Source organism: Marmota monax, unplaced genomic scaffold (assembly GCF_021218885.2).
Source record: "Marmota monax isolate L192 unplaced genomic scaffold, Marmota_monax_Labrador192_F-V1.1 WCK01_AAM20220418_F8-fsc00191, whole genome shotgun sequence".
NCBI classification, from domain to species: Eukaryota; Metazoa; Chordata; class Mammalia; order Rodentia; family Sciuridae; genus Marmota; species Marmota monax.
Window position 1 is genome coordinate 888,568 of NW_026693537.1, and position 26,231 is coordinate 914,798.

Here is a 26,231-nt window from a genome sequence, read left to right on the forward strand (position 1 = left end):
TGATTACGTTTAGTAAAGACTCCTGACCTGTTAGACATAAATGCCAGCATATGCAAAGTGATATGGTGTCTGTCATTGGTTTCAAAATAATCCCATGTTAGTGGGAGAGAAGTAGGAAAGAATGTACCAGTTTCTTGTGGCTCCTATCACAGATTACTACAAACTACATGTTGAAACAACTTGGGAATCTTTTGACACCCCCAAATTAATCTATGTGTGCTTTCAATTGGAAAGGCAAAGTAAAGCCAAATAAAATACACTGGTATTTTTTTAAAAAATAAAGCGAATCAACTATGGGTTCTCTTAGAGAAAGTAGTTCTCAGGTTACCTAGCAAACAACTGAATTTAAAAAAATAAAAAATCCTATGACAGCTCTCTTGCCACACTGGAGTGTACTCTCTCACTCCCTTTTGCTTGCTCTCTCCCTGGCTCTCTCCCTCCTCCTCCCCTCCCCTTCCCTCCACCACACCACCCCCTCACCCCACCCCCTCTGGGCAGCCTGCTGCCTTTCTTGTCCTTCAAATATAAACACCAGAAAATTACCTAGATATTCTTTAAATCCTTCTTCTCAGAAGATTCCTTTGGCTCAAAAAAGAGAGGTAAGAAACTTGTTTTGGTGGTTGTTGTTGTTTCCTGCTTTCTCAACTGAGCTAAATTGTACTACGTGTTCAAAAACAAAATGAAAGAAAAACTAAAATATGCTTCTAAAAGTTCCCTTCACATTCCTTTCACAATTTAAAATTTGAGCCCGTAAAGTTTTAAAAGACTTTTCTTAATCTTAACTTATTTCATTTGCCAAGCCCAATTTATATATTTTAAATTATAGGACCTAGATATGACTATGCGTTTCACAGACAAAAACTATAAAATCTATTTCTGTTTATGCATTTGTGTCTATATATGTTTATTTTATAAATGTGTGATTTTTTTCTACCACTGATATATAAATGCTGTATTTTAATTAATTTAAGCAAAAAATGTGTGATTTTTTTCTACCACTGATATATAAATGCTGTATTTTAAAAAAATTTAGCAAAAAATGTGTGATTTTTTTCTACCACTGATATATAAATGCTGTATTTTAATTAATTTAAGCAAATGAACTCAGCACTTATAATAAATAAAACTTATCCCCTTAAAATTCATATAGAGTAATTAATCCAAATCACTTTTGTTCATATGAGTTAATAAATCTTTGGTAAATAAAGCCAGTTTTGAAATAGTTAGTAAAATAAAATAAAAAGTTCAAATTTGTCAGTATTTAAATATAATGGACAGTTTTGCACGGGTCTGCTGGTCAAACAGGTTATATTGTCTCTGCTAAATGTTGTAAGGCCATAAAACAGTTGCTACTTTGATATTTCTGATGCTTGCTTGATTTGTCAGTGAGTTAAAGCTGTAAGGGCCAGCTGTTGGGATCCCAAAGCCCTGCACATATCTTATTTTGAACTATGTCTTCAGTTTTTAGCCTCTGGATTCTAAGGTCTAGGCAGGTGGCCATGGTAAAATCTGGGGACATGTGTGTGTCTGAAACTCCTGGACCTCCAGCTAAACAAATAGGGCTTATTCTCCCTGGCTGGGTTCTGCCTGCTGGCCATTATGTAAGGGGTCAGAGCCCACAGGCATTCACAGCTGCCTGTTTTCTGTCCTAGGTTCTACACTCAGTGTATAAATCAAAGGACCCAGACCAGATGGGCCCTGTTTCATAGCTGCCCTGAGAGCCATATAGGTGCTTGGGCCACCACCTAACTAGGGAGAAGGAGGCATTGGAAAGGATAGTGTCTGATGTCTCAGAGGCCTTGGTTAAAACAAGGCTGGCTAAAGCCAGGCATGGTGATTCATGCCTATAATCATCTGGGGAGACTAAGGCAGGAGGATTGCAAGTTCAAGGCCAGTGTCAGCAACTTAGTGTGCCCCTAAGTAACTGAGTGAGACCCTGTCTCAAAATAGGGCTGAGGTTGTGGCTCAGTGGTTAAGTACCCTTGGGTTCACTTCCCTGTAAAAAAAATTTTTTTTTAAAGACGAGGCTGGTGCTGGAGTTGTGGCTCAGTGGTAGAGTGCTTGTTTAGCAATGCGGTCTATTCTCAGAACCACATACAAAAAAAGAAAAAAAAGGTCCATTGACAAGTAAACAATATATATGTATATTGTTTATATATATAACCAGATGGATAGAAACTAGTAAGTAGTGGGGAAAGATGCAAAGAATGGTGTAAATATGAGGATATATTTTTGGTATAGAAACTTAAAAAGAGAAAAAGAATTTTTTGTTGTTGTGTGAGAAAGAAATTTGTGATAGAGTAAAATTTTTATCTGACAGTTGAATGACTAGATTGCTCCAGAATGAAAAAATATATGTGCAATATAGAACTAAAGATTTAAGCAATCATGAATGGTTTGTAAATGACAAATCTTATTAATGAAAAGTTGTATGTGATCAAGTTGGCTATAATTAAAAAAAAACTTTTTATAGATTTGTCTAAAAGTTAGGCATCCACAAAGTTGAAGACAAAATTTAGTTCTTTGTGTTTAAAGCAATACTGTTTTCTTAAAATAGTGATCTGTTCTTAATAAAAACTTGCAAGATGTTTGGTTTTTAATTCCAAAATCTGCTTTTTTAAAAAAATTTCAACCATTTTCTGAATTTTGCTTTTCCTTTTTACAATATACATTTAAAAATTTTTTTTTAAATTTTAAATTAGTTACACATGACAGTAGAATGCATTTGTGCACTTTGATATGTCATACATAAATGTGGTGTGCAATCACTTTTCTGATTGTACATGTTGTAGAATCACATTGGTCATGCAGTCATATATGTACATACAGGAATAATGTCTGTTTCATTCTACTATCCTTTGTATTCCATATTCCCTCACCTCCCTTCACTCTCCTCTACTTAACCTAAAGTAGCTTTATTCTTCCTTAGCACTCCCCCGACATTATGAATTAGCATCCTCATGTCAGAGAAAACATTCGGCCTTTGGTTTTTTGAAATTGGCTTGTTTCACTTAGCATGATGTTCTCTAACTCCATCCATTTACTGGCAAATGCGATAATTTCATTCTTCTTTAAAGCTGAGTAATATTCTATCAAATGGAACCACTATTTAGCAGAGCTATTCCACTCTTCGGTCTATACCCAAAGGACTTAAAATCAGCATACTACAGTGATGCAGCCATGTCAAAGTTTAATAGCAGTTTAATTCACAACAGCTGAATTATGGAACCAACCTAGGTGCCCTTGAATAGATGAATGGGTACAATATGCAATTAGGTGTGACTCCCTCAATTCTTTGGTTGGCTTCTATAAACGTATTATTTTTTCCCAGTTCTGACTCTGCTGTTAGGGCCCAAATTAAAAATGTTCATCTAACAGTCATGTATTTCCCTGCTCCAAGGACTAGTTTGACACCCAAGGAAACTAAACTGCTTCCCTGCAGGAAAAACAATCACAACACAGGATTTTCTTTACCTTTTGGTAACTAACCTAAAAAGCACAGAGCTTGTGTTTTATCAAGATGTTTTTTTGTTTTGTTTTGTTTTTCTTTTGCTATCTTAATTAAATTTTGATTACTTAAAAAAGAAAACCTGGGCCTTTGAAGAATAAAGGTTTTTAAAATTTATTTGTTTGAAAGTCATGATCACTTTATAGGTGGTTAAATCTGGTTTATAAATCACAGTGACTAAATAAATAGCTATTATTTCACAGTAACCTATAATCTTATTTTGATCAAGTGTTTGAAACCCTTAGTATATGACATACTTCCACAAATCAGATTCTAAAATTAAGTCTTTTGGGATTCAAGAGAACTTTAAACATTTCATAAGACCCTGGAAGGCTGAGAAAACATAAACTAGCATGTTTGATTTGTTACATTACATGGAAAAATGGATGTTAAAAATGGTGTTTAACCTTCTTTAAGTCATATTTGCATAACTGTGCTATTAACATGTTTATTAGTATTAGTTTGTAGGTTTTCTCATTGGATGGAAGCCTTTCCTTATAGATAAGCTACTGCTATAGAACTATGGAACAAATCATCTAAAGTGCATCTAAAATGATCATGAGTCCAAATTGGGAGATTACGCAGTGATAAAAGTCCTTATTTTGCTGGAAAATCAGACAAATATCTGTAGAATCTGACCAATTCTAGAGCATTTATGTTATTATATACACTCAATTGGTAAAATGTATAGACTCTGACACTGCCATAGCCCAGAGCTCTTCCCATAATTGTGTCCTATTTAATGCCTATCTCCCTTAGAGAAAGCATCTTTCTCCATTTAAAATCATGACAAAAACCCTATGCACTTTGTCCTGTAGCCCTGCACTCTTAAATCACACAAGGAGGAATTCTTGCATACTGTCAAGAGCTCACCAAAGTTGTCAATAAAAATCCATTGGGCTAGTGATGGAGCTCAGAGGTAAAGCATGTGCTTAGCATGCTCATGCTCATGTCCCTGGGTTCAATCCTCAGTGCCAATCACTCAATAATTAGTCTTCAGTAAAACAATCTTTGCACAGTGTGCTCCAGGAAGACAAAGATCCCCTTCCCCATAGTTTATAGGTCACTGCAACCAAATGAAAAGGACCATATGAAGATGGTCTAAACCACAAGACATGTCTCTAGGGAGCTGACTCTCCTGCTGAGCAAGAAAAATCTCTGTGTTGTTCTGACCCAGCCCTAAAGGACTTCCCCCCCGCCCCCGCCTTTGCTCATGTTCTGAAATCACCAAATAATTTCTCCCTTGTGAGCCATGATTCCTGGGAATGAGCCTTCCCAGCTCAGTGGGATTTCCTGTGCACAGCAAGAAACACTAACTACAGAGATAACCTCACCTGTATGGTCTTTGGTGAAGATTTTTTTGTGACAAAGGGAAAATGATAATACAGAAAACTAAATGTCTTCAGAACAGTAAAAAAGAGAGGAAAAATCCTTTTCTAAGCCTTAGAGATTTTACTGGTGTGGTAAAACAATACTTCACGAAGTTTGAGAAATACTAACTGTGTCATTTTGTCTTTTGACCTGGACACCCCAGCGCATATACAAAATACATGACCACCTGATTGACACAGAATTTGAGCCATCTTGCCAATTCTCCCTGGATGATGCAAAGCTGGGGTACTGACATTCTTTTTGTTATGACAATCTCAGTCCTGCTTAACCTTAGTGAAGTATTCAGTTGTTATCTATACTGCCACTGTGTTCCCATGTGCAAATCTATTCTGCACCAGAATAAAATGGTGTTTTCAATTATGATTTTTTTTTTTTTGGTTTACATGCCTAATGTCACAGTGGAAGTTTCAAATCTGTCTAAATCTTTGCATTCCATTCATGAAAGCTGTGCAGATTCCTCAAAAACCCCAATCCTCACTGACAGGCAGAGAGAATAAAATCTGTCAGAGTGTTTTGGTTAAACTTTCTTTGCCAACCCCGAAAAGCAACATATTAACCAACAGTTTTCTGATAAGAAGATGACTTGGCATTTTCCTTCTGGTCCAGTAGAGAAACTTGTGGTCGCTGGTGACTTTTCCTTAATTAGACTCTACTCAGTACTGGGAGGAGTTATTTCAATGAATAAGTGGTTCCTAAACACACTAGGGACTCTTTCTCATTGTGGTGTTGTGGAGCTAAGAAGGAGCTGTCCTTAATAGGTAAGTAATGATCTAATCAATTGTCCTACATGTCTTCACATGCTCATTTTTAGATAACAAGAAAAATATGTTAAAATATCTGTAGCTACAAGTAGAAGTCTGTCTTCTGTTCACATTAAGCCCTCTTTTTGTGCTTAGGCGACAGTTCAAGAATTATTGAATCAGTTTCTGTTGGATACATCTTTACAGAAATGTTGACAAGAAGAATTTAGAAAACTAGGGCAGGAGAGTTTCATGGTATGAGAAAAAAAAAATGTCAGCAAGAAAAAAAGAAAAGAGAGATGACCACAGCATAGACCAACTGAGGCTGTGACTAGTGAAGAGGGATGTAGGAGCTTATGCTAGAGTTGTTTTTTTTTTCTATAAAAGTCATCAACATACAACTGTGAATTATGTTACTGTATTGCAACTCAGCCTGTGAAGATCAAAATTAAGATTTATTATGATATAGAAAATGTAGTCTGAATATCAGAGGAACTAGACTTTATTTCACTCTTTGCTACTAATCAACCAGATGGCAAGTCTTACCTCTCTGGGGTTCACCATCTCATGGAAAAACAGGAGAATGACTAAATAAGTTTTCTTAACCTTGACAAGACTACCCACTTGGCCTGAGTGTGGGGGGCTGTCCTGCTTATAGAAGGATATTCAGAGGCGTCCTAGCCTCACCACACCTGATGCTATAGCACTTCCTAAGCCTCCAACTGTGTAGGCCTTGATGCCAAGAAACCTCTCCAGACATTGCCCACCAGCCTCAGCATTGGCAAAGCAGTGCCACTGAACTGAGGATTATTGGGAACATGATTTCCCAGGTGATAACACTCAGAAGTCTACATGCAAAACCTGACAGTCACTGGAGCGTGTAACTAGTTCTTAAAAGCACAGGAACACTTACCTGAATGCACGAGTTATTAGAATTGGAATTTAAAAGCCAGCAATGCGCTGCACGAATGTTAATATTGGGAAGAAGGAAAGTTTCTATAAAGGAGAGACTGAGTTCCAGGGAGAATGTCTGAAAATCCAGGTGACAGAGAAGCCAGGGTCTACCAGAATCACAGGACATAGTGCAGCACCTCTGGGAGAAGATACTGAAATGACAATGAAGAAAAGCATGTTGCAAGAGGCTGCAGGGAGGGTTTGGAGAAGGATGAGCTGTGATCCTGGTTTACAGTGTAGGAAGCAGACACCTGGGATGCTGAGAGCCATAGCCAAGTAGGAATGACGCATGGCATTTTGCTTTGAAAGGTGACCCTGCTCAGGGATTAGGGTGGCTCCAGGTTTAGGGTGGACCCTGCTGGGAATAGGGCGTATCCTGCTGCCTCAGGCACCCCCTCCTTGAGTTCCCATGGAGTTCTCCCGGGGTTCTGAGAGAATTGGTACGCAGAGCCCCGTGGAGGATGTGTATTTTCCCCAGAACGTGCGTGTAGAGAGCCGGTGAGAGTTCGGGAATAAAGAGTTGCTGTTTGAATCTACAAGGCTTTTGTGGTGGCTCAGTTATTTTGTGCCCAGCCAGACTGCGGCATGGGAGGCAAAATCCATTCGGTGTGGAGATAGAGAGGCTACCCTAGTAACCAATAGTTCATTTGGTTAACAGCAGGGTCCTCAGTTCTCTGAGGCTGACAGGATTCTTCCCTTGTGCTGACTTACCTGATGAGCAGAATCATGATTCTGATACAGGAATTAGAAATCAGGATCAGGTCCTTGGTCCTCCAGTGTTGATGATTAAACACCTGTGGAGCACTGAGGCAGAGTAGAAAGCAAATTTGAATTAAGAGACAACAGAGAAATTATATAAATATATATATAAATATATATATATATATATATATATATATATATATATATATATATATATATATACAGAGACAGAGAGAGAGAGAGCGCCACTCCTCTGGAGATGAGCTGGGGACCCAGAGCTGGTGCCCCTGGGAGTGGGGTGTCTTGCATTTTTATAGATGTCATGTTTTTTTCCTTCTCCACCTCCTCTTCCTATCATGCCTACATGACCAAAAGGCAGGAACAAAGCTGCCCAGGGGGGCAATTCCTTGTGTTGGAGAGTGTGATTCTTCCCTCCCCTGGAGATGTTAGCAACTGCTTGATGTGGAAGTGCTCTCTACCCATTTCCATTTCTTTGAAAATCTGGCTACCTGTCCTTTGCCCTGGTCTCAGATCCTGGGTTGGAATTCCCAGAGACCCATAAAGTGAAGTCACTTCCAGAGTCATTCTGATCTGTCAGGTGTCTATAATGCTGTGTCCCTGACTAGATTTAAACCCCTTCAGGGAAGAGACCAAGTCAGACTGGTACCTTGCTCCCTGTAGCCTCGTCCTTGCTTGGTACATGGAAACTGCTCCAGAGTTCAATGGACAAAACAGAGATAGAGATAGATGGATAGTACATGATGGGTGCATGGTCAGTTGGTAAGAAGGATGGATGGAAAGAGAAAGGATTTACAGGATACCCAATGTGCTCAGATGCACACAGATGAGTGCCCAGGAACTGGAGAAACAGTGAGCATCCATGCCTATTACAAGTGTATGCACATTATTTCAATGCAATTTCTGAAAAGTCCTCATAGTTAGCTGTAATTCAATGTATTTTCAGAAAAGAAAATTGAGAGTCAGAAAATTAAACAATCTCAGCTCTTGAGTTTTCACATCAGAGGGTTTCAAGCAAGACACAAAATTAATGAAAGTAAAAAGAAGAAAGAGGAAAACTTTCACTTTCCATGAGGCTCAGTTAAAGAGAAAGGGGGTGGGGAAAGCACCTTCAGGAGAGAGAGAGGGGAAAGAAACAAGGAACTTCTTTGTGTCCCAGGTTTTATGGGGTTGAGGAAGATTGTTAGAAGGTCCCACCCAGGTATTGCCTCTGGGCTCTGGATTGACAGACTACAGTACCTAACAACCAAAGGGCAACTCTTGGTCATCTTGGCCCGACTGACAGGTCTTCATTAAATCTAGCTTTATAGAATTTAAGGTCAGGGGGCTCCAGTCTGAATCATCCTGCTTTTCTCAGCCTGAAAAATCTCTGATCTGTGTTGTTTGTGTAGGGTTTTGTTGAAGATGTCTTAGCAGGTAAGCCCTCTGAGCAAACATATCCTTGCCCTTTGCCTTTTGGCCCTTGAATTCATCTATCTTCCTCCATTTGTAGGAGGAATAGAGCTGAGACCAGGCAAAGGTCCTGATATAGCCATCTTGTTATCAATTGCAGCTCCAATGAGGCAGGGCTGTTGATGAACCATGTTGTTCTGTATTGAGTATTTTCCTAAACTCTGACCCACTGTTCATGCCTAACTCTTGCTTAATAGTCATAGAGGGGACATTCACAAGTAGGGACTAACTATGTGTGAGGAAGCTGTGTGGGACCCCAGCAAGGCATCCACTCTCTTGCTTTCACTTTCTGTGCACCCAGCAAAGCTTCATGGGGACCTTTGTCCCAGGCTTGGCCTGGCCTTTGGAAACCTCACATTCAGAAGCTGGAGAAAGTCACTTAGAAGAAAGAGCATCATAATAGAGCCTTATGTAAGGTAAAACTCACTTCCCTGTGTAACAAGCTCCTTAGTCAACAGCTGGAGAAAGCCCAGTGTAAGGATTTGAATCATTTGAATCATGTGACTCTGTGAACCTTTGTTCTGAGCAACTGAATGCACCTGGCAGCTGGGTGAGTTTCAGTCTCCTTCCCTTGTGCTGACCAAGCCTCCTCCACTTCCCTCCTGATAAAGAACAATGGACTTCCTAACAGACTGAGAGTTGATTCAGTGTTTCTAAAGGAGTTAAAGGTTAGATTTTTGTGTGACACATTTTAAAATATGGATATTTAAAACACTTTGATACCTAAAATTCAATCACACACAATTTTTCAGAAATACTTCTAATGGTTAAAAACAAGTATATTTTTGCGTTAAACTCAATAACAAAACTTTGCAAGAAGACAGAATGTTTTATCATAGAACTTCAGATTAAATGTAACTGTCTTCCCTTGAAGTCCTCTCATTAGGACTCCTGCTTTCAGTGAGTCTACTGTGATTGTATTCACACTCATGATAGTAAAGTCACCTCAGTTCCAGAAGCCACTTATTTTCATTCTCTGATTCTTCGCTGTGCTCCACCCCCTGAGCAGCCTGAGACACAGCCAGGGCCATTGAAGCTCCTTCACTGGAAGCCACCAGTGTGACTAGTACCACTTACAATGGCCACCTGAGCCCACACATGCACACACTCCTATGCACACTCCATACACACAACTGAAGAGAAACCCTCTCCAAACATTACTTACCCTTTCCACACCCTGATATTTGCTGTTCCTTTCTGATTCATTTACAAAATTAATGGATCTCACAATCCACAGAAGGATTGCTTTGCATATTCTGAAAATCAATGACAGAAATTCAAGCCTAGACTTTGGTTTTGAACAAAGGTGAGTTTGAACTCTGGTTCATCACTTCATATGGGCAAGTTCTTTTAGAAATCACATCGTCCCCAACTGTAAAATGATCACATACTATGAAGTCCCCTGAGGATTAGTTTCTTTTAAGTTAAACTTGTGATAAATTTGTGGCATTCTGAGGGCGTGGCTAGCATTTAACCATCAAGTGAATGTGGCACCATCCCTTTGCTAGATCACACAAAAAGCTGTAGAGTGTGGCATTCCAAAAAAGAAAGGAATCAGCAACCTCTGCCTCTGGGAGGAACTGGGACCTTGTGAGCTACAAGTGAACAAATCCTGAGCCCTCATTTCTACTTTTGATTCAATGCAGCCTAACAGCTAAAGGACTGAACAGTGACTTTGTTCCTCTTGGTCCTTGCTGTTGGTGGCATCCTGATTTCAGAGCCTTCACAAATTCTCAAGGCCTTCACTTGTGTGGTTCTAGACCCTCCTTGTTCTTGTTTCATGTTGTGATTTTTCATGTCCCCTGGTGACTTTGGTGTGACTGGACATTACATTTCACTTCCATAAGGCTCAGTTTCATTAACTGAAGAGTGCAGACTAAATACAACTGGTGCCCAAAGCTGTGTGAATATTAAAAACATGATGTGTCAAATGAGGTTTGTATTGGGGTAGGTCCTTGCAGTTTTCAATACATTTTGGTTCTCTAGTTTTTTCTGTTCCCACTAAAATCTTCTGTCATCCACAGTGACCATGAGCCTGCCAAGAACAGTCACATTTTAACCAATGGGGAATTGAGACTGGTTTGTTGCATTATGAGGGTGACTACTGATGGGTGACCCATTGGACCTAGGAGTACATTTGAAGAACTTCTCTGACCCTGCCACAAAGAAGGCAGGTCCTTCTTCAGTATAGCCGGTTCTACCATACATCTTAACGTACCTCTTTTGATATGATGGTCTTGAAACCTTCAATCCATGTTCACTGCTTCTCCCGGAAAAGGCCAGTGACTCAAGGAAAATTGCTGGGGAAAAGAAAAAAGTTTTATTGAAAATGTAGCAAATCAAATGCTACTTCCAACAAAGACCATGTTGCATAGGGTTACAATGCAAGGCTTATACTGTAAGTTGTGAGAATTGCATCACAGAAGCAGGTGCCAGATTAGTTACACATTCCAGTGTACTTAAAAATTTGGGGTGGCCTGCTTTTTTGATGCATGAATTGCTGTTGGCATAGGTCACAGGATGTTCTGGGTTCTGTAAATTGAAAGAAATTTTGCTGATTAGAAAGTCATATGTTCTTCTCTTTTTAGTTACTTTTCCCAGGAATAGCTCCTTTTGCATTTTTAGGATACACAAATTTATTTCCCCCACAGATCAGGTGAGATGGAAAAAGCATCTTTCCCCTGAAGGTCAAGGGGGTGATAACATTCTCTGAAGAACAATTTTTAAATCTCTTAGGTGGCCTCGGTCAGAGTTGTCTTCTACTTGCAAACTTAACCTAAGACTAACAATGTGTTGCCCAACTTTGTGAATCAAAAATTAGTGATTTTTTTAAAGGCAACTAAGATCAAGTGAAGCTAAAGGGTTTGTTTAGATTTTGCCATAGTGACAGTTTCATTTGCTCACGCACACTTAGGAAAACCCAGACACTGCTATCATGGCAGGGAAACCCATTCTTCACTACTTTGATGGACGGGGCAGAATGGAGTCCATCCGATGGCTCTTGGCTGCAGCTGGTGTAGAGGTAAGTTCTGGGTCAAGTCATTTTAATTTGGATCTAATATTCACTGTTATTAGATACTTTTCTCACATAAGCTAGGTGATATTTCTTACTGGTTACCATGTCATGAGTTGTGCTTTAAACAAAACTTCCAATTTTAAGAGATTCACAGTCATAACCAAATAAATTGTCAGTATTCTCATCAAAGAGGATAAACATTAATGTAAAAAATATATCATAATTTGTGGAATTTATTTGAATTTGTGTTTAAACAAACTGTAGAACATAATTTATAAAACTTATAAAAATTAGAAAGGTGACTATTGAATATTGATGATAGTAAATTATTATTAATGTTTTTGTTATTAGGGACTATGTTTAAAAATAACTTGGTATAGTTCTATATTTTAGAGAAACTAATTAAACTATTTAAGAATGAAACACTGTCTTGTGTCCTGAACAATAAAGACACATCCTGAGAAACCTGGCATTGGACAATTTTGTTTGTGCAAACATTACAGTGTGTACCAACACAAAACCAGAGGGTATAGCCTACTATATTGTGGGCTATATTGTGTGGCCTGTTGTTGGTAAGTCACACACCTGTATGCCATGATACTGTACCGAATACTGTAGGCAATTTTAACACAATGATAAGCATCTGTATATCGAAATGAAAAACACGCACAGTAAAAGTACGGTATAAAATATGAAAAACCGGACACCTAATTTCAGTACTCTACCAGGCCTAGAGTTTACAAGGTCTGGCAATTCCTCCAAGTGAGTCCATGAGCAGGTATTGAGTCAAAGTGAAGGCCCAGGTCACTACCTAATGCTGTAATTTGGACTTGAAAAGTTCATAAAGGCCCATGTTTTAAAGGTGTGTTCCTAGCCTAAGGCATCATTGGAAGGCAGTGGAATTATTTTGAGGTGGGGCCTAGTGTGAGGAGTTATGTCCTGAGGGCTTGCTTTTGAGGGGATAATGGGAATGTAGCCCCTGTGTCTCTCTTGGTTTCCTGACAGCCAAGATGTGAGCAGTTTGTTCCACCACATGCTGCCTGCCATGATGTTCTGCTTTGCCACTAAGCAACAGGGCCAAATGACCAGGGACCAAAACCTCTGAAACAGTGATAAGCAAAATAACCTGTTCCTCTTAAAAGTTGATTATGTTAGGTATTCCTTAAATAATGAAAAGCTGATTTAGCACAATGCACATTTTATGAATCTGCACACACAGGCTGCACTCAGTTTATTAAAATGTTTTCCTTCCGCAATAATAAATTAACCTCAGTTTACTGTAAAATTTTTATTTGACAAACTTTTTAATTTTTTTAACCTTTTGACTCTTTCATAATAACACTTAAAACTCAGACATATTGTGCAGATATATAAAATATTTTTATTCCTTATTCTCTAAGCTTTTTCCATTTTTAATTTTTATTTAATTTTATTTTAAAAGATTCTTCTGTTACAAGTTAAGAAGCAAACAGAGATTCAGAATTAACATATCACTGTCTTCTACCTCCCCATGGTGTTCCACTGGAAGGTTTTGGGGGCAGTAACAAGCATGGTTCTGTCCCCTCCCATGATCACAATGCCTTCTTCTAGTCTAGCTACTAAGGACATTTCTGATGCTTCTCCTGTGGAGGCATCACTGTGCAGAAATATGTGCATGGTGGATTGCTTGATTTGCTTTTTTTTCATTATATATATTTGCTTGGAAGCAGATAATGTACCATGAAAAGTCCTCTCTATTAAGGAAAATTAGTCATTCATTTGGAGGTTATGTTTTCAATTTTTTTAAAAAAATTGTTTTTTATATAAGCTATTCTCAGTGATCACAACTTTTTTTGTTGTTTTGTTTTCACAGTGCTGGGGATTGAACTCAGGGCAGTGTGTAAAGATAGGCAAGTGCTCTACCACTAAGGGCTACACTGCAGCCCTCATGTTTTCAATATTTTGGTGGAACTTATGGAGGTCTACAAAGACTTCTACAAAATGCTTCACTGAGTTTTCTTAGGGATTCTTCCTTTTCTTCTCCTTTAGTTTTCTATTCCCTAGCCTCTTCTTCAACTATGTATTCACTAATCAATGGGAAATTTTCAGTTCCTTTATAGTCTAATGGCACCATCTTTGTGTACCCAGTCAGTGATTGACTGAAACTTTGTTATGGGGCACATGACTGTGCATGAAATCTGGGGTGAGATTTCCTTTAAACTATTACCAGAGAAGAAGAGTGAGTTGGCACCTAGATGAAAGTCTGTTGATACCAGTTGATAATTGTTGAAATTGGTGAGGGATAAAGGAGCAACAATATACTCAATTGTTTACTTTTATGCATGTCAGAAATTCCCATTTTAAAAGATCTAAATTCTACCATATAAGAAAATGAATGCAATTATACTGAAAATACACACCACAATTGTGAGGTGGGCAGGAGGGAGGAGACAGTAACAAACTGCCTATTAACCATGGAACTCGTCATTCAACATAATTGTGTGGACACCTATAAAGAACCAGGTTTTGTAGTAGGTCCTGGGGATACACAGTGAACTAGACAGATGAGGTCCCTGCCCTCGAGCAGCCCACACATCTGTGATAGATGGGATCAAGCATTTTTCAGGGTTGTGACACATGCATTTTTCCTGATAGATGCAGTATAAATTTCCAGATAGCCTTGACCAGACTCTTCAATAAATATGTCCAATCTGAAAAATCTTACCCCCTTCATATCACACATAGACAGGAATGATTAAAGCTGGAAAGTATGTAAGGCGATTGAGTGAACTAATCAGGACTCACTTACCTTTTCTGCTTTTCAGTTTGAAGAGAAATTCCTGAAAACTCGAGAAGACTTGGAAAAGTTAAGAAATGGTAAGAACAAATATCTTAATAACTCTTAAGAGGGTTCATAGTGGAAGACTGAAAACCAGACAATACTCATGTATTCGTGAGGATGGCAGTGCTGACGAAGGAGAGCTAAGAGAGTGGTTAAAATGTAAGACCTGGCAACTCTCTGGGGACTAAAAAAAAGTGAGGCCTTTGTGAATCCTTGCTAAGGAACAATCTCAGGGCCCCTTGCATGCCCCTTCTTGCTTTCTTCATAAGCTGAATGGAATTAGCTCCTGACCAGTCGCAGGCTCCCCACATTCTGCTAAAATAGCCCTGAAGATGGGCTAAACACACAAATATTCAGGGACACACAATGTATAAGGATGGCTGGGAAATTAAAACAGCTGTGAGATATGAGGCTAAAGGTAAAGCAGTTGGATAAGTAAAAGAAGAAACAAAAACTAAAAATAAAGTGGTGAGTTACTCAAAAATTTACCAAGCAATATTTTTTCCCCTTTGCATCTTCATTTTCACAACTGTTCTACTTTGTGAACACGTCTGACCCACAGACATTTCATTCTGTTTGTTTTCTCCTTCCACAAGATGGGAGTTTGATGTTCCAGCAGGTGCCCATGGTGGAGATCGATGGGATGAAGCTGGTGCAGACCAAAGCCATTCTCAACTACATTGCTGCCAAACACAACCTCTATGGGAAGGACATAAAGGAGAGAGCCCTGTATGGTATATTTTCTATTTTAAATCAACAGATAACACAGGAAGAATTTAGATCCTTCCTTAAGTGAGATAAACCATGGCAGGGGGATCATGAACAGCACCAGGCTGACTCTGGGCATATTGCAAAGTTTCTTTAGTATGAATGTGTAGAACACTCATATCCACAGTGATAGAATGTACATTAGTAATTTCTGAAATCAATTTGGGAGAGTGCTATGGAGATGCAGGAAGAGTAAGCATGGAGTGGATTGAGGGCAGTGTCATGTAGAGAGGATGCGGTTCATGGAGTTTTGCAAATCCTGAGGAATTATGAATTCAGGAAGATGGTGGAATCCTGATTCCATTTGCTTAGCTTTAGAGGTTAAACTCTATGCAATAGCTTGGGACAGGGGAAGGATTTGAGTGTCTAGACTTGAAAGCCTGTGAAGGAAATATCTGAAGCACCTGATTTTCCATTTCCAAAATGTACAAGACTCACAGGCAGGAACCTAAACTACCCTCTTCTTCTACAGATGGGTCAACTTGATGAGGGATGGTGGAGTCTGTGTCAAGACATGAGGGTGATGCAAAGCATTTCATGTAGACTTGAAGAAGCCCACTGATGCAGCACTGGGGTTTAGGTCTCCTCCCACCTTGACTGGATCTGCTTTATTGAAAATAACATCTTGTATGGAAATGTGGAAAGTTCCTCAAAAAGTTAAAGAGTTACCAATAACCCAGCAATTTCAGTACTAGGGATATACACAAGAGGAATAAAATACATTCTGAGTGGTATTTGTACACAAATGTTCATAGCTCATTATTCATAATCCCATCAAGTGGAAATAAACTAAACATGCAATGCATGATTGAATGAAGGAAGGTTCTCTAGCCATACAATGGAATAGTATTTGCTGTGCAAAGAGATGAAGTACTGATGCATGTGGCAACATAGATGGTCCTTGACAACATTATGTCACATAAAAGAAATCAGACCTAGGAGGTCACATATTGTATGGTTTATCTAGCATGAATGTGCAGAACACTCATATGCACAGGGACGGAAAGTAGATTAGTGGTTTTGGAGCTGGTAGGAGAGGTGGTATATATGTTTTTGTAATCCATCCAGCATGGTAAAAATGTTGTGGAACTGGAAAATGTTAATATTCACAGAATTCTGTGAGTGTACTAAAAAATTCACTGAATAGTAGACTTTAACTGAGTGACAATTATGATGTGCACATTTGTCAATAAAACTGCTTTTAAAAAAGAATTTTGGAAAACCTGTTTGAAGCAAAAGAAATGAGGCTCTCCTATACTATACACATACTATAACTATATAAAGAATTGCACCAAATCTTGAGCGGGGGCCTCAAGAAATGCAATCATGATCAGCATTGGGCAATTATACATGGAAAATGTTAGGGAACATAATTTATGAGAAATAATTGGGAGCACGTGATTTCTAACATTGAACATGGAAATGATCCTGTACTATATGATAGGAAGAGCGAGGGAGAGGGACTTGTCTGAGAGGCTGGGCCAGGGACTCTGTCTTCAGTTTACCTATGCACGGAGAGCATAGCCTATATGTACTACCAGTGTTTATAGACACCAAGTTCTCTAAAGTCCTTAACTTGTGATATCCCAGTATACTCTTTGGAATCATATGTGGTCAGGTGTATTACAAAAATTTAGACATGTCTTCCCTATAGGTTGCTCTAAGAAATAAATGTTAATCTATAAATAAAACCCAGAAGATTGTAACTTGATTTTGAAGGGTCCCTACTGGAGGTGAATTATTTTGCTATTGTATGATGTGCTCTATTTTCTTGGATTTCTTTTTTTAAATTGATTTTTAAAAAAATAAATGACAGTGGATTGCATTACAATTCTTATTACATGTATACAGCACAATTTTTCATATTTCTGGTTAAATATAAAGTATGTTGATACCAATTCGTGTCTTCATACATGTACTTTGAATATTGATGTCCATCACATTCCACCATCATTGCTAATCCCCTGCCGCTTCCCTTTCTCTCCCTCCCCTCTTCCCTATCTAGAATTCATCTATTCCTCCCATGTTCCCTCCCCATCCCTTCTCCACTATGAGTCAGCTTCCTATATCAGAGAAAATATTCAGCATTTGTTTTTTTGTGGGGATTGGCTAATTTCACTTAGCATTATCTTCTCCAAGGCCATCCATTTAGCCTGCAAATGCCATGATTTTAATCTCTTTTATTGTTGAGTAAAATTTCATTGTGTATATATGATACATTTTTTTATTTATCCATTCATCAACTGACGGGCTTCTAGGTTGGTTCCACAGTTTAGCTATTGTGAATTGTGCTGCTATAAACATAGGTGTAGCTGTGTCCCTGTAGTATGCTGTTTTTAAGTCTTTGGGGTATGAACCAAGGGGAAGGATAGCTGGGTCAAATGGTGGTTCCATTCCCAGTTTTCTGTTCTCTTGGATTTCAAAACTATAAAATCTGGGACAGAAGGCATTTGACAGAGTACTTGTTTTTTTTTCTTTCAGAATTGATATGTATTCAGAAGGTGTGGCAGATTTGAATGAAATGATTCTTTATTACCCATTCCTTCCACCTGGGGACAAAGATGGGCGCCTTGCCCAGATCAAAGAGAAAGCGAGAAACCGTTATTTTCCTGCCTTTGAGAAGGTAAGTGGAAGCTGTTTCACCTTCAGGGCACCTTCTAAACTGAAGGCTGATGGGAAGAAGCTGGGGCAGCCTAGAGCCCTTCTCAACTATGCTGTCACCAAATACAACCTCTATGGGAAGGACATAAAGAAAAAAACACTGTTTCATGCATTCTTACATCAATATGGGAAGGATTTAGGTTATAGCTTGAGTGAGAAGGACCAGGGTAGGGGTCAGAATCAGGCTGGCACAAACACTAGCTTTCTCTTTATCTGGGAAAGGCTTGCCTATTGATGGGACAATCCAGCGGAAACAAGGGAAGAGTCACATAGAACAGGATGCAGCACAGCGATAAGAGTTTAGAGGGTGTCTCAGAGTTTCGAGAGCATTTTAGTCCTAACAGGTTATATTAGCACTTAGGAATGCTATGTGAACAATGCCACAGACTGGAAGGTTAAACATCAGACATATTTCTCATAGTTCTGGAGGCTCAGAAGTTACAGATCAAGGACTGGTGGATTGGTGTCAAGGTAGCCTTGCTTCTTGGTCCATGAATGGCTGACTTTGGGCTGTGTTCTCCTATGACAGATGGGTCTGAGGTCTCATTATATGTGCAGTAGTGCCATTCCTGAGAACTCTTCCCACAGGACCTAATTATGTCCCAAAGGCCCCACCTAACAGCATTGGGATCACAACTTATGAGTTTGGGGGACTCAGACATCCTTCACATAACAGAAGCAGGAGAAAAACAGTGCCTGGGATCCCTTGGACATTGACCTTCACTTCCAGAGGGCCTTCTTGCAAACTGATTTAATACTCTGGCACTGGAGGCATTGTATGAAGATAGACTGGGAGAAAGGCTTCCACTCGTGATACCAAGTTCAAAGTTTTAATTACTGGGAATCAAACTAGAATTCTCTATGTACAGAATTCATAGTACAGAATTAGGCCTTAGGCGTTGGGAAGTTCTGAGGACACTGGAGATAAAGCTAAAAGAGTGCTCAAAATTATAGCATAAATATGATGTTGTGGTTTGTTCTCGTACCAAGCAATTGTTCACACTTCTCTATGTATACTTAATCTGATAGGATGGTTGACAAAATATTTTGTTTAAGTGGGAGTGCCATGGGGTTTTTCTTTATGCTTCATCATTTCAATATTGCTGAGATATTTAAACAAATTTCAAATATTCCCCCAAAATTTCTTTTGTGAAAATATTAATACATTCATAGATATTAAAAGAAAGTTTAAAAACCCATAAGTACACATCCCAAAATAGCAGAATTTACATCTTATGATGTCAACTTTATCATGTGCCCATCTCTCTACTCCTGTTATGCCAATCAAACATATTGCTTTTCCCATGCATTTCATACTAAGATGCAGATGTCAGTGTAGTTCACACCTAGATAATGCAGCATGCAGATTGCAACGTAGTGTTCAAAGCCAATGTCACAAAAGATATGATGATTGAAGTTTGTTTTAGATCCTACAGACATAACCAGCAAATTAAGAAACCAGACAAGAGGAAAAACAGAGATACTGAACTGATATACTCATAGGTGCTTATTAAAGTGGAGACACTGGGGCTGGGAGTTGTAACTCAGTGGAAGTCCATTTGACTAGCATGTATGAGGCACTGGGATGGATTCTCAGAACCACATATGAATATATACAAAATAAAGGTCCATCAACAACTAAAAAATTATATTTTTTTAAAAAAGTGGAGACTGGAGAGAAAAAGAGAGCAGAGGAGAAAGGAACATCCTGAAATGACCTCCTATGCCATTTAGAGTGTAGGGCTCATGGAAAGGCAGCACAGCAGATGTCACGCCCTTGGCATGTGTGGAAGACATAGGTCACGGTAAAGCGGTGTGAACAATGCAAGAATGTATGAAGGAGAATGAAAGGATCATGCTGGATTTCACAGAGGAGGGAGCAGAGCCCCACTTCTGACTCTCCCTTGTGAGTCACGGACCTGAAGAAAGATCTGCAGCTCCTCATTGCCCAGGAGGCAGCAGCTGGGGAGAGTTGAGCTCAGAGGTTCTCGACAAGCTGGGGCTCAGTCTGGCTATGTGTGTTCTTGACCTGACTCCTCCCATTCTGCAGGTGTTAAAGAGCCATGGGCAAGACTACCTGGTTGGCAACAGGCTGAGCAAGGCTGACGTTCACCTCACTGAACTTCTCTACCACACAGAAGAGCTGGACTCCACTATTCTGGCCAACTTCCCTCTACTGAAGGTGCTCTCTCTCAATTCCTCATAGAGGCCCACACCTCCCATCATGAATCTAACATCTAAACACTGGGGCTGGTGGTGTTCTGACTTCTGTCCATCTCTAGGCTTCACCCTCCCTTCCTTGGACTCCAGAAAGGTCTTCTAGGCTCTGGTTCTGTGGACTGAAAAGAATCTTGCTATGCAAGGACATTTAAAGTGGATGCTACTCTAAGAAGTATATTTAGCTTGGATAATAAGTGAAACCAAGGGCCCAGCTTTCTCTTCCCAGCCCCTATTCCATTTGAATTCTGATCATGACTTCCTTGGGAATCCCTTCATCCCATGTATGCCTTGTCTTTCCAGGCTGAGCAAGTCTCCTTCCATCTGTTTTCCTTCCTCCCCCTCACTCTGCAAACCCCCACCGCCCAACAATCCCATCTTTATCTCTCAGTGTGATAATTTGTAGCGCCAGCCACCTGGATTTGCTGGTCTATTTCTATTATCGTTTCTAACTCAGTTTTCCCATATCTTCTTTTCACTCTGTTTGAGTGATTCTTTTATCCATACATGACAGGCACATGTCACATATTTTTCTTATATCATTCAGTAGCAATGAATCTACAGGATTAAAGTGTAAGGCAGATGAGAAGAATGCTGGAACGGAATACAGTTTTAAAGAGAAGTTGGGGGAATTGTTATTGAGCTTTATTTTCTAGCTCTTATCTTTTTTTCTCATTGGTGATGTTTCCCAGACAGCATGCTGTGCTGGTGGAGGGATTCAGACTTCCTGGTTGTGTTAATGAGTATTGGTTTGGGCTCCACTCTGAGTCTGTGGTCTAAGGATCCACTTCTGCATTGCAGGCCCTGAGAACCAGAGTCAGCAACCTTCCCACAATGAAGAAGTTTCTGCAGCCTGGCAGCCAGAGGAAACCCTTTGATGATGAAAAATGTGTGGAATCAGTAAAGAAGATTTTCAGTTAAATGAGGCTGACATGGAGACATAGCACATACAATACTGGGCTGTATTCAAAAGATGATCTTGATTACTATGAGGCTAACAAAGTTTCCCCAAATTTAAATTAGAAATGAGCTATGCAGACTTCTTTGCAATACAGTCTATTTGGTTTTAGTGAGGTTTATACCCATGATTACTTCTTTGCTATCTCTTTAATTTGCATAGAATGAAAAAGTTTCTTAGGCTCGATCTATTAAGAAAAATTGTCTTGTATCATCTGTCATGAACTATCTCAAAGAAAATTAAGTAGAAATTTTCATCTGACACTCTGCTTAGGCAAAAATATTTTTTTCATTTTATGTTTTGCTTTCTTTCTCACCAAAACACATAAAAACAACCTATAAAGAATCATTTTCTTTCAATTTTTTTCCTGTTAGTTATTCAATGTATATTTACCAGCATGAAATATTCTGTGTTCTTGGAGCCAGATAATCAATGATGAAAAAATACCTGATACATTCTCTACACTCATGGCAATGGATCTACTGAGAGAAACAAACAAAAAACAGATAAACCTAATCTAAAATCATATGCAGCATGTGTATCACCTTCCTAAGGCTGCTACAAGAAATTCCTACAAACCTGCTATGGTTTTAAATAATGTAAATTCATTCCCCTACAGTTCTGGAGCTAAGTTGGAAGTCAAGGTATGAGCCATGCCATGGTCTCTCTGAAGGCTTTATTGAAGGCTCCTTCTTAGCCTCTCCCTAGTATCTGACAGGTGCTGGCCATTCTGGGAGTTTTTCAGTTTTTGTCACAACACTCTAATCTCCTCTTTCTTGGTCAAAGGACAATCTCCCTGTATGTGTTGTCTGTCCAAACTGCCCTCTTCTTATGAGGATACCACCATTTGGATGAAGAGCCACCCTATTCCAGGGTGACCTCACCTGTATTATTTCTGCAGAAACCCTTTTTCCAGATGAGGTCACACTGACAGGTAGTCAAGGGTAGGACTTAAACATAGGCCTCTCACAGGACAGATTTTCTCCTACAACACCATGCTCAGAAGAGTTAATGTTGGGAGGGCACCATCAGTAGACATCTGCTGGGATCTGCAGATGAGACAAGGTTTCTCAAGGAGGGGAGTCATATCTAAGGTGAGATGAGCAGGAAGGACAGTCTGTGTGGGGGGGTGGCACCAGCACTGGGCAGCAGGGGTAGAATCCAGGCAGAGGTCAGCACAATCAGTGGCCAAGAAGAAGCCAAGTACCAAGTATCTGAGGAAAGAGAACACAGCTGCTCTCAGGGGAGCATTAAAGCATAAGACAGGGAAGAGTGACCCTGAGGGGACATGAGGGGACAAGGCTCCGAGTCGGGAGTAAAGACTTTGAAGACCATAGAAACAAGTTAGATTTTGTCTTGAGCAAAATAAAAAGTCTTACAGTAAACCCACACACCTTATCTTGCCCAAATGACATAAAATCACATTTAAAAACTGTTCTTTAAAGTAACTCAGAAAAATAACATTTTCCCCCAATGGGAGTCTCTTATGCATGTTGAAAGATAAGTTTAGGCACATTAAATTTTTAACAGGTTTATTTCAGGAGACAGAATTTCATGTATCTGGCATTAACAAACCAGAATGATTAGGCCACCACCCAGGTGGATGTGAGAAGAAAATTATAAGGTAATAAAGGAAACAAATAAGGAAAATATTTGGTTAAAATGGAAAGTCACTGGTTAGATGTCAGCGAGCAGTTTCTGATGAGATGAGGTTTAGTTAATATTTCCTGAGCACTCAAGATCTTCCTGATGAGTCGGGTTTCAGTTTATATATATAAGACTTAGGGACCTGAGATCTCTCATCCTAGTGACCTCCAATTAACTATTCTAAACACCACATTATATCAGGTAGCCTGGGGGCTTACTCCATTCAAGGAATCAAGTAGCTCAGAAACAATACCTGAAATCTGAATGGTCTTCTGCTGCCATCTGCACACACTGCCCCTGCTGTCCCCACCATTTTTCTACCCGAGCAGCAGCATTCACATGCCCTACAGGAAGGGAAGGAAGAGGAGGTCTCCTTCAGGTCTGGAATCTCAAAATACAGATTGAGATAATTAGTCATTTGTCCTCTGACAAACCTAAGGGATCTCAGGATTTGAATTTTCTGGCTTAGTTCCAGCTAGCCATTTTCATAGTGTTAGCTTCCCCACAGATGGTTGTGGTAGGGCAGTGGGTGACCTGGGACTCATTTTTTGTTTTAATGTCTATTCAATGTTAGGTCAACTGAGCCCAACCAAGATGTTCCTTCCTAGACAGCTTCCTAAAGGGTTTCCAATTTACCTGCTTCCTATCACCTGGAGACTCCTTAGAAAATTAAGCGGGGGTGGGGGTGGGGAGGTTCTGTTAAAAGCCCTTTCAACAGTATACTCTCAATCTGCTTTGAGAACAGAAAAACGTTATTTTGCATTGTGATATACATGAGACTTTGGGGATCTGAGGCAAATTTTTTTCATCTTAAATCTGGAATGTCCATCAAAAGACTACATTTGAACGACTGTTCTTCAGTCTGGCACTATTGAAAGTGAAAATCTTTAAGAGGGGCATTTTTACCTGCCTGGATGTTAGACTTTGAAGAGGATTGTGGGAAGCTGGTCTCTTCCCCTCCCTCCACCCTGCCTTAGCTCTTTTTTTATTCCTGGACAACATGATTTGAGCAGTTTTCCTCTGACACATGTTCTTGCCATCCATGATATACTGGCTCACCACAGGAACAAAAACAAAAGAGCCAAATGAACCCTGAGTGAAAGGCCTGAACTGTGAGCCAAAATAAAACTTTCCTCTTTAAAGATGATTATCTCAGGTCCTTTGTTATGGTAAGGGAAGCTGACTAACATGCTCTAGAACAAAGATGTTTTAACTCCCCAGATTCAGCACTCCTTAGCTTATTACATACATTTAGAATTTCTTTTTATCCTGGAGTGAATTTCCTAAGATTTACCTCATTGCTCTTGGTGCTAGGAATACAAGATTGAGGAATGCATAGTAAACCATAATGAAAAAACTTTGCATAAAAGGAATTACAAATCAATATGTCACATTGGGCCAAGGAGGGTCCCTGCAAGAAGCCAAAGAACCACTCCAAAAGAGTGGCTGAAGCCAGACATGGTGGTACTCACCAGTAATCCCGGCACTTAGGAGGCTAAAGAAAGAGGGTTACAAGTTCGAGTTCACAATGAGCAACTTCATGAGACCATGTCTCAAAATAAAAAGTTAAAAATTAGTTGGGTATAGCTTTGTGAAAGAGCAACCCTGGGTTCAGTTCTCAGTAAAAGAAGAAAAAATAGAAGAGCAGAGAGGCACTGAAGAAAGTTGAATGAAATACCTATTTATAAATATAAGTATAGGATTAAGATTCCTCAAGTGGGGATTGGAGAACTCTGAAGCTGGCAACAGTAAGAAGACTCTACCACCCCATCCCTCAATGAGAAGTGCAGAAATGACAAGGTCCTAGTATAGGGACCTAGGAACACACTGAGAATCACACCTCCAAGATGGGCCACCTCCCAGAGCCTGATGGCCTTCAGAGAGGAAGGTACCACTGTCAAACTAAACAGCCCAGGATGCAGGGACAGTTTATGAAATCACAATATGACTCAAAATTGGACAATGACTAATGACCGATTTGTTCACAGCTTTATCCATCTTTATCTGACACATCATTTATATTAGTTAGAAAATAAGAAGAAATATATTTTTAATTGAGATACACATGCAGACTTATATATGGTCTTTATCATAACAAATGTTAAATATTTTTAATGTTTCTCCTGGTAGTCTGTGATATAAAAATGTAAAGAAATCAACATTTGCTTTTTTTAAAATATTTACTTTTTAGTTGGACACAATATCATCTTTATTTTATTTATTTATTTTTATGTGGTGCTGAGTTTGGAACACAGGGCCTCACACATGCTAGGTGAGCGCTCTACCGCTGAGCCACAACCCCAGCCCAACATTTGGTTTTTAGTCTACCATTTTCAAAGAGAGGCTGTATGTGTGTATATTTGAGGCAAATGTGGATGTCAACTTATCTGACTGAACTAGGGGGATTAGTTCAAGATGGGAGGAATTGTGTATGTTCAGTTTTCCAAAATATTCTTGAAGAACACGTGTATTAGCAGTGTTCTATTAGAGCTACTTAGATGGGGCAGGATGAATCAGCACAATTTTAATCTTTGTAGACTTTGATACATTAGGGCCTTTCAAGTATCTCACACAATCTTTTTTTACCTTTCCTCTAAACTCCATAGTTGTTTGACTCTACCTGTCCTTGGGAACCTTCAGTACAGTTGTTGTCTAAGTCAACAAACCAACAAAGGATAACTAATAGAAAATTGTTCAGACTTTAATCGCAGAAATTGGTAGACTCTTCTCAAGGACTATGTTTCTACTAAATGATCTCCGCCTGATTTCATTTCTTATTTTACTTCATATTTATGGATCACCCATTGTGTTCCCCAAATTGCTTTAGGCATGCGAGCTATCATAAAAACACAAATCCTGAATGAGAGAAAGAAGCTAACATGTGATGATCCAGGCTAAGACAACCCCAGCCAGAAGGAAGATGAAGGCAGGGAACTTGGTCAGGAACAAGTTTGGTGTGTTTCAGGCCAGAAGGAAGGAAGGAAGGAAGAACAGTGTTATAGGGTCCTGGGGAGGAAGCAATGAAAGATGAGGTCAGAGAGGTGGGCATGAGTGTGCTAGCCATCTATTGCTTCAGAGACTGCCACCAAGTTTAGTGGATTAAAACAACAAGCAGTTATTATGCTCACAGTTTTTAAAAATATTTTTTTTTTAATTGTAGATGGACAGAATACCTTTATTATTTACTCATTTATTTTTATGTGGTGCTAAGGATGGAACCCAGATCCTCACACATGCTAGGCAAACGCTCTGCCGCTGAGCCACAACCTCAGCCCTATGCTCACAATTTGTGAATGAAAGTCAGGAATCTGGGAGCAACTTAGTGGGGGATTCAGCATCAGGATGTCTCAGGAGGCTGCAGTCACTTAACCTTCAGG

General features: G+C 39.4%; 1 protein-coding gene across 2 annotated transcripts; it reads left to right on the plus strand.

The window, feature by feature from the left end:
• The first annotated feature begins 443 nt into the window (after window positions 1–443).
• Window positions 444–21,566, plus strand: LOC124102301 (glutathione S-transferase alpha-3). 2 transcript variants are annotated; one of them, XM_046458557.2, is made up of 7 exons: window positions 444–599; window positions 11,681–11,788; window positions 14,587–14,638; window positions 15,200–15,332; window positions 17,853–17,994; window positions 20,083–20,214; window positions 21,051–21,566. In XM_046458557.2, exons 2-7 carry the CDS (start codon window positions 11,702–11,704, stop codon window positions 21,168–21,170), a joined length of 666 nt encoding a protein of 221 aa, XP_046314513.1. In that variant the 5' UTR covers window positions 444–599; window positions 11,681–11,701; the 3' UTR covers window positions 21,171–21,566. The 2 variants fall into 2 exon arrangements, with proteins under 2 accessions (XP_046314513.1, XP_046314514.1); XM_046458558.2 differs by lacking the exon at window positions 444–599 and adding an exon at window positions 5,513–5,658.
• The last annotated feature ends 4,665 nt before the right edge of the window (window positions 21,567–26,231 follow it).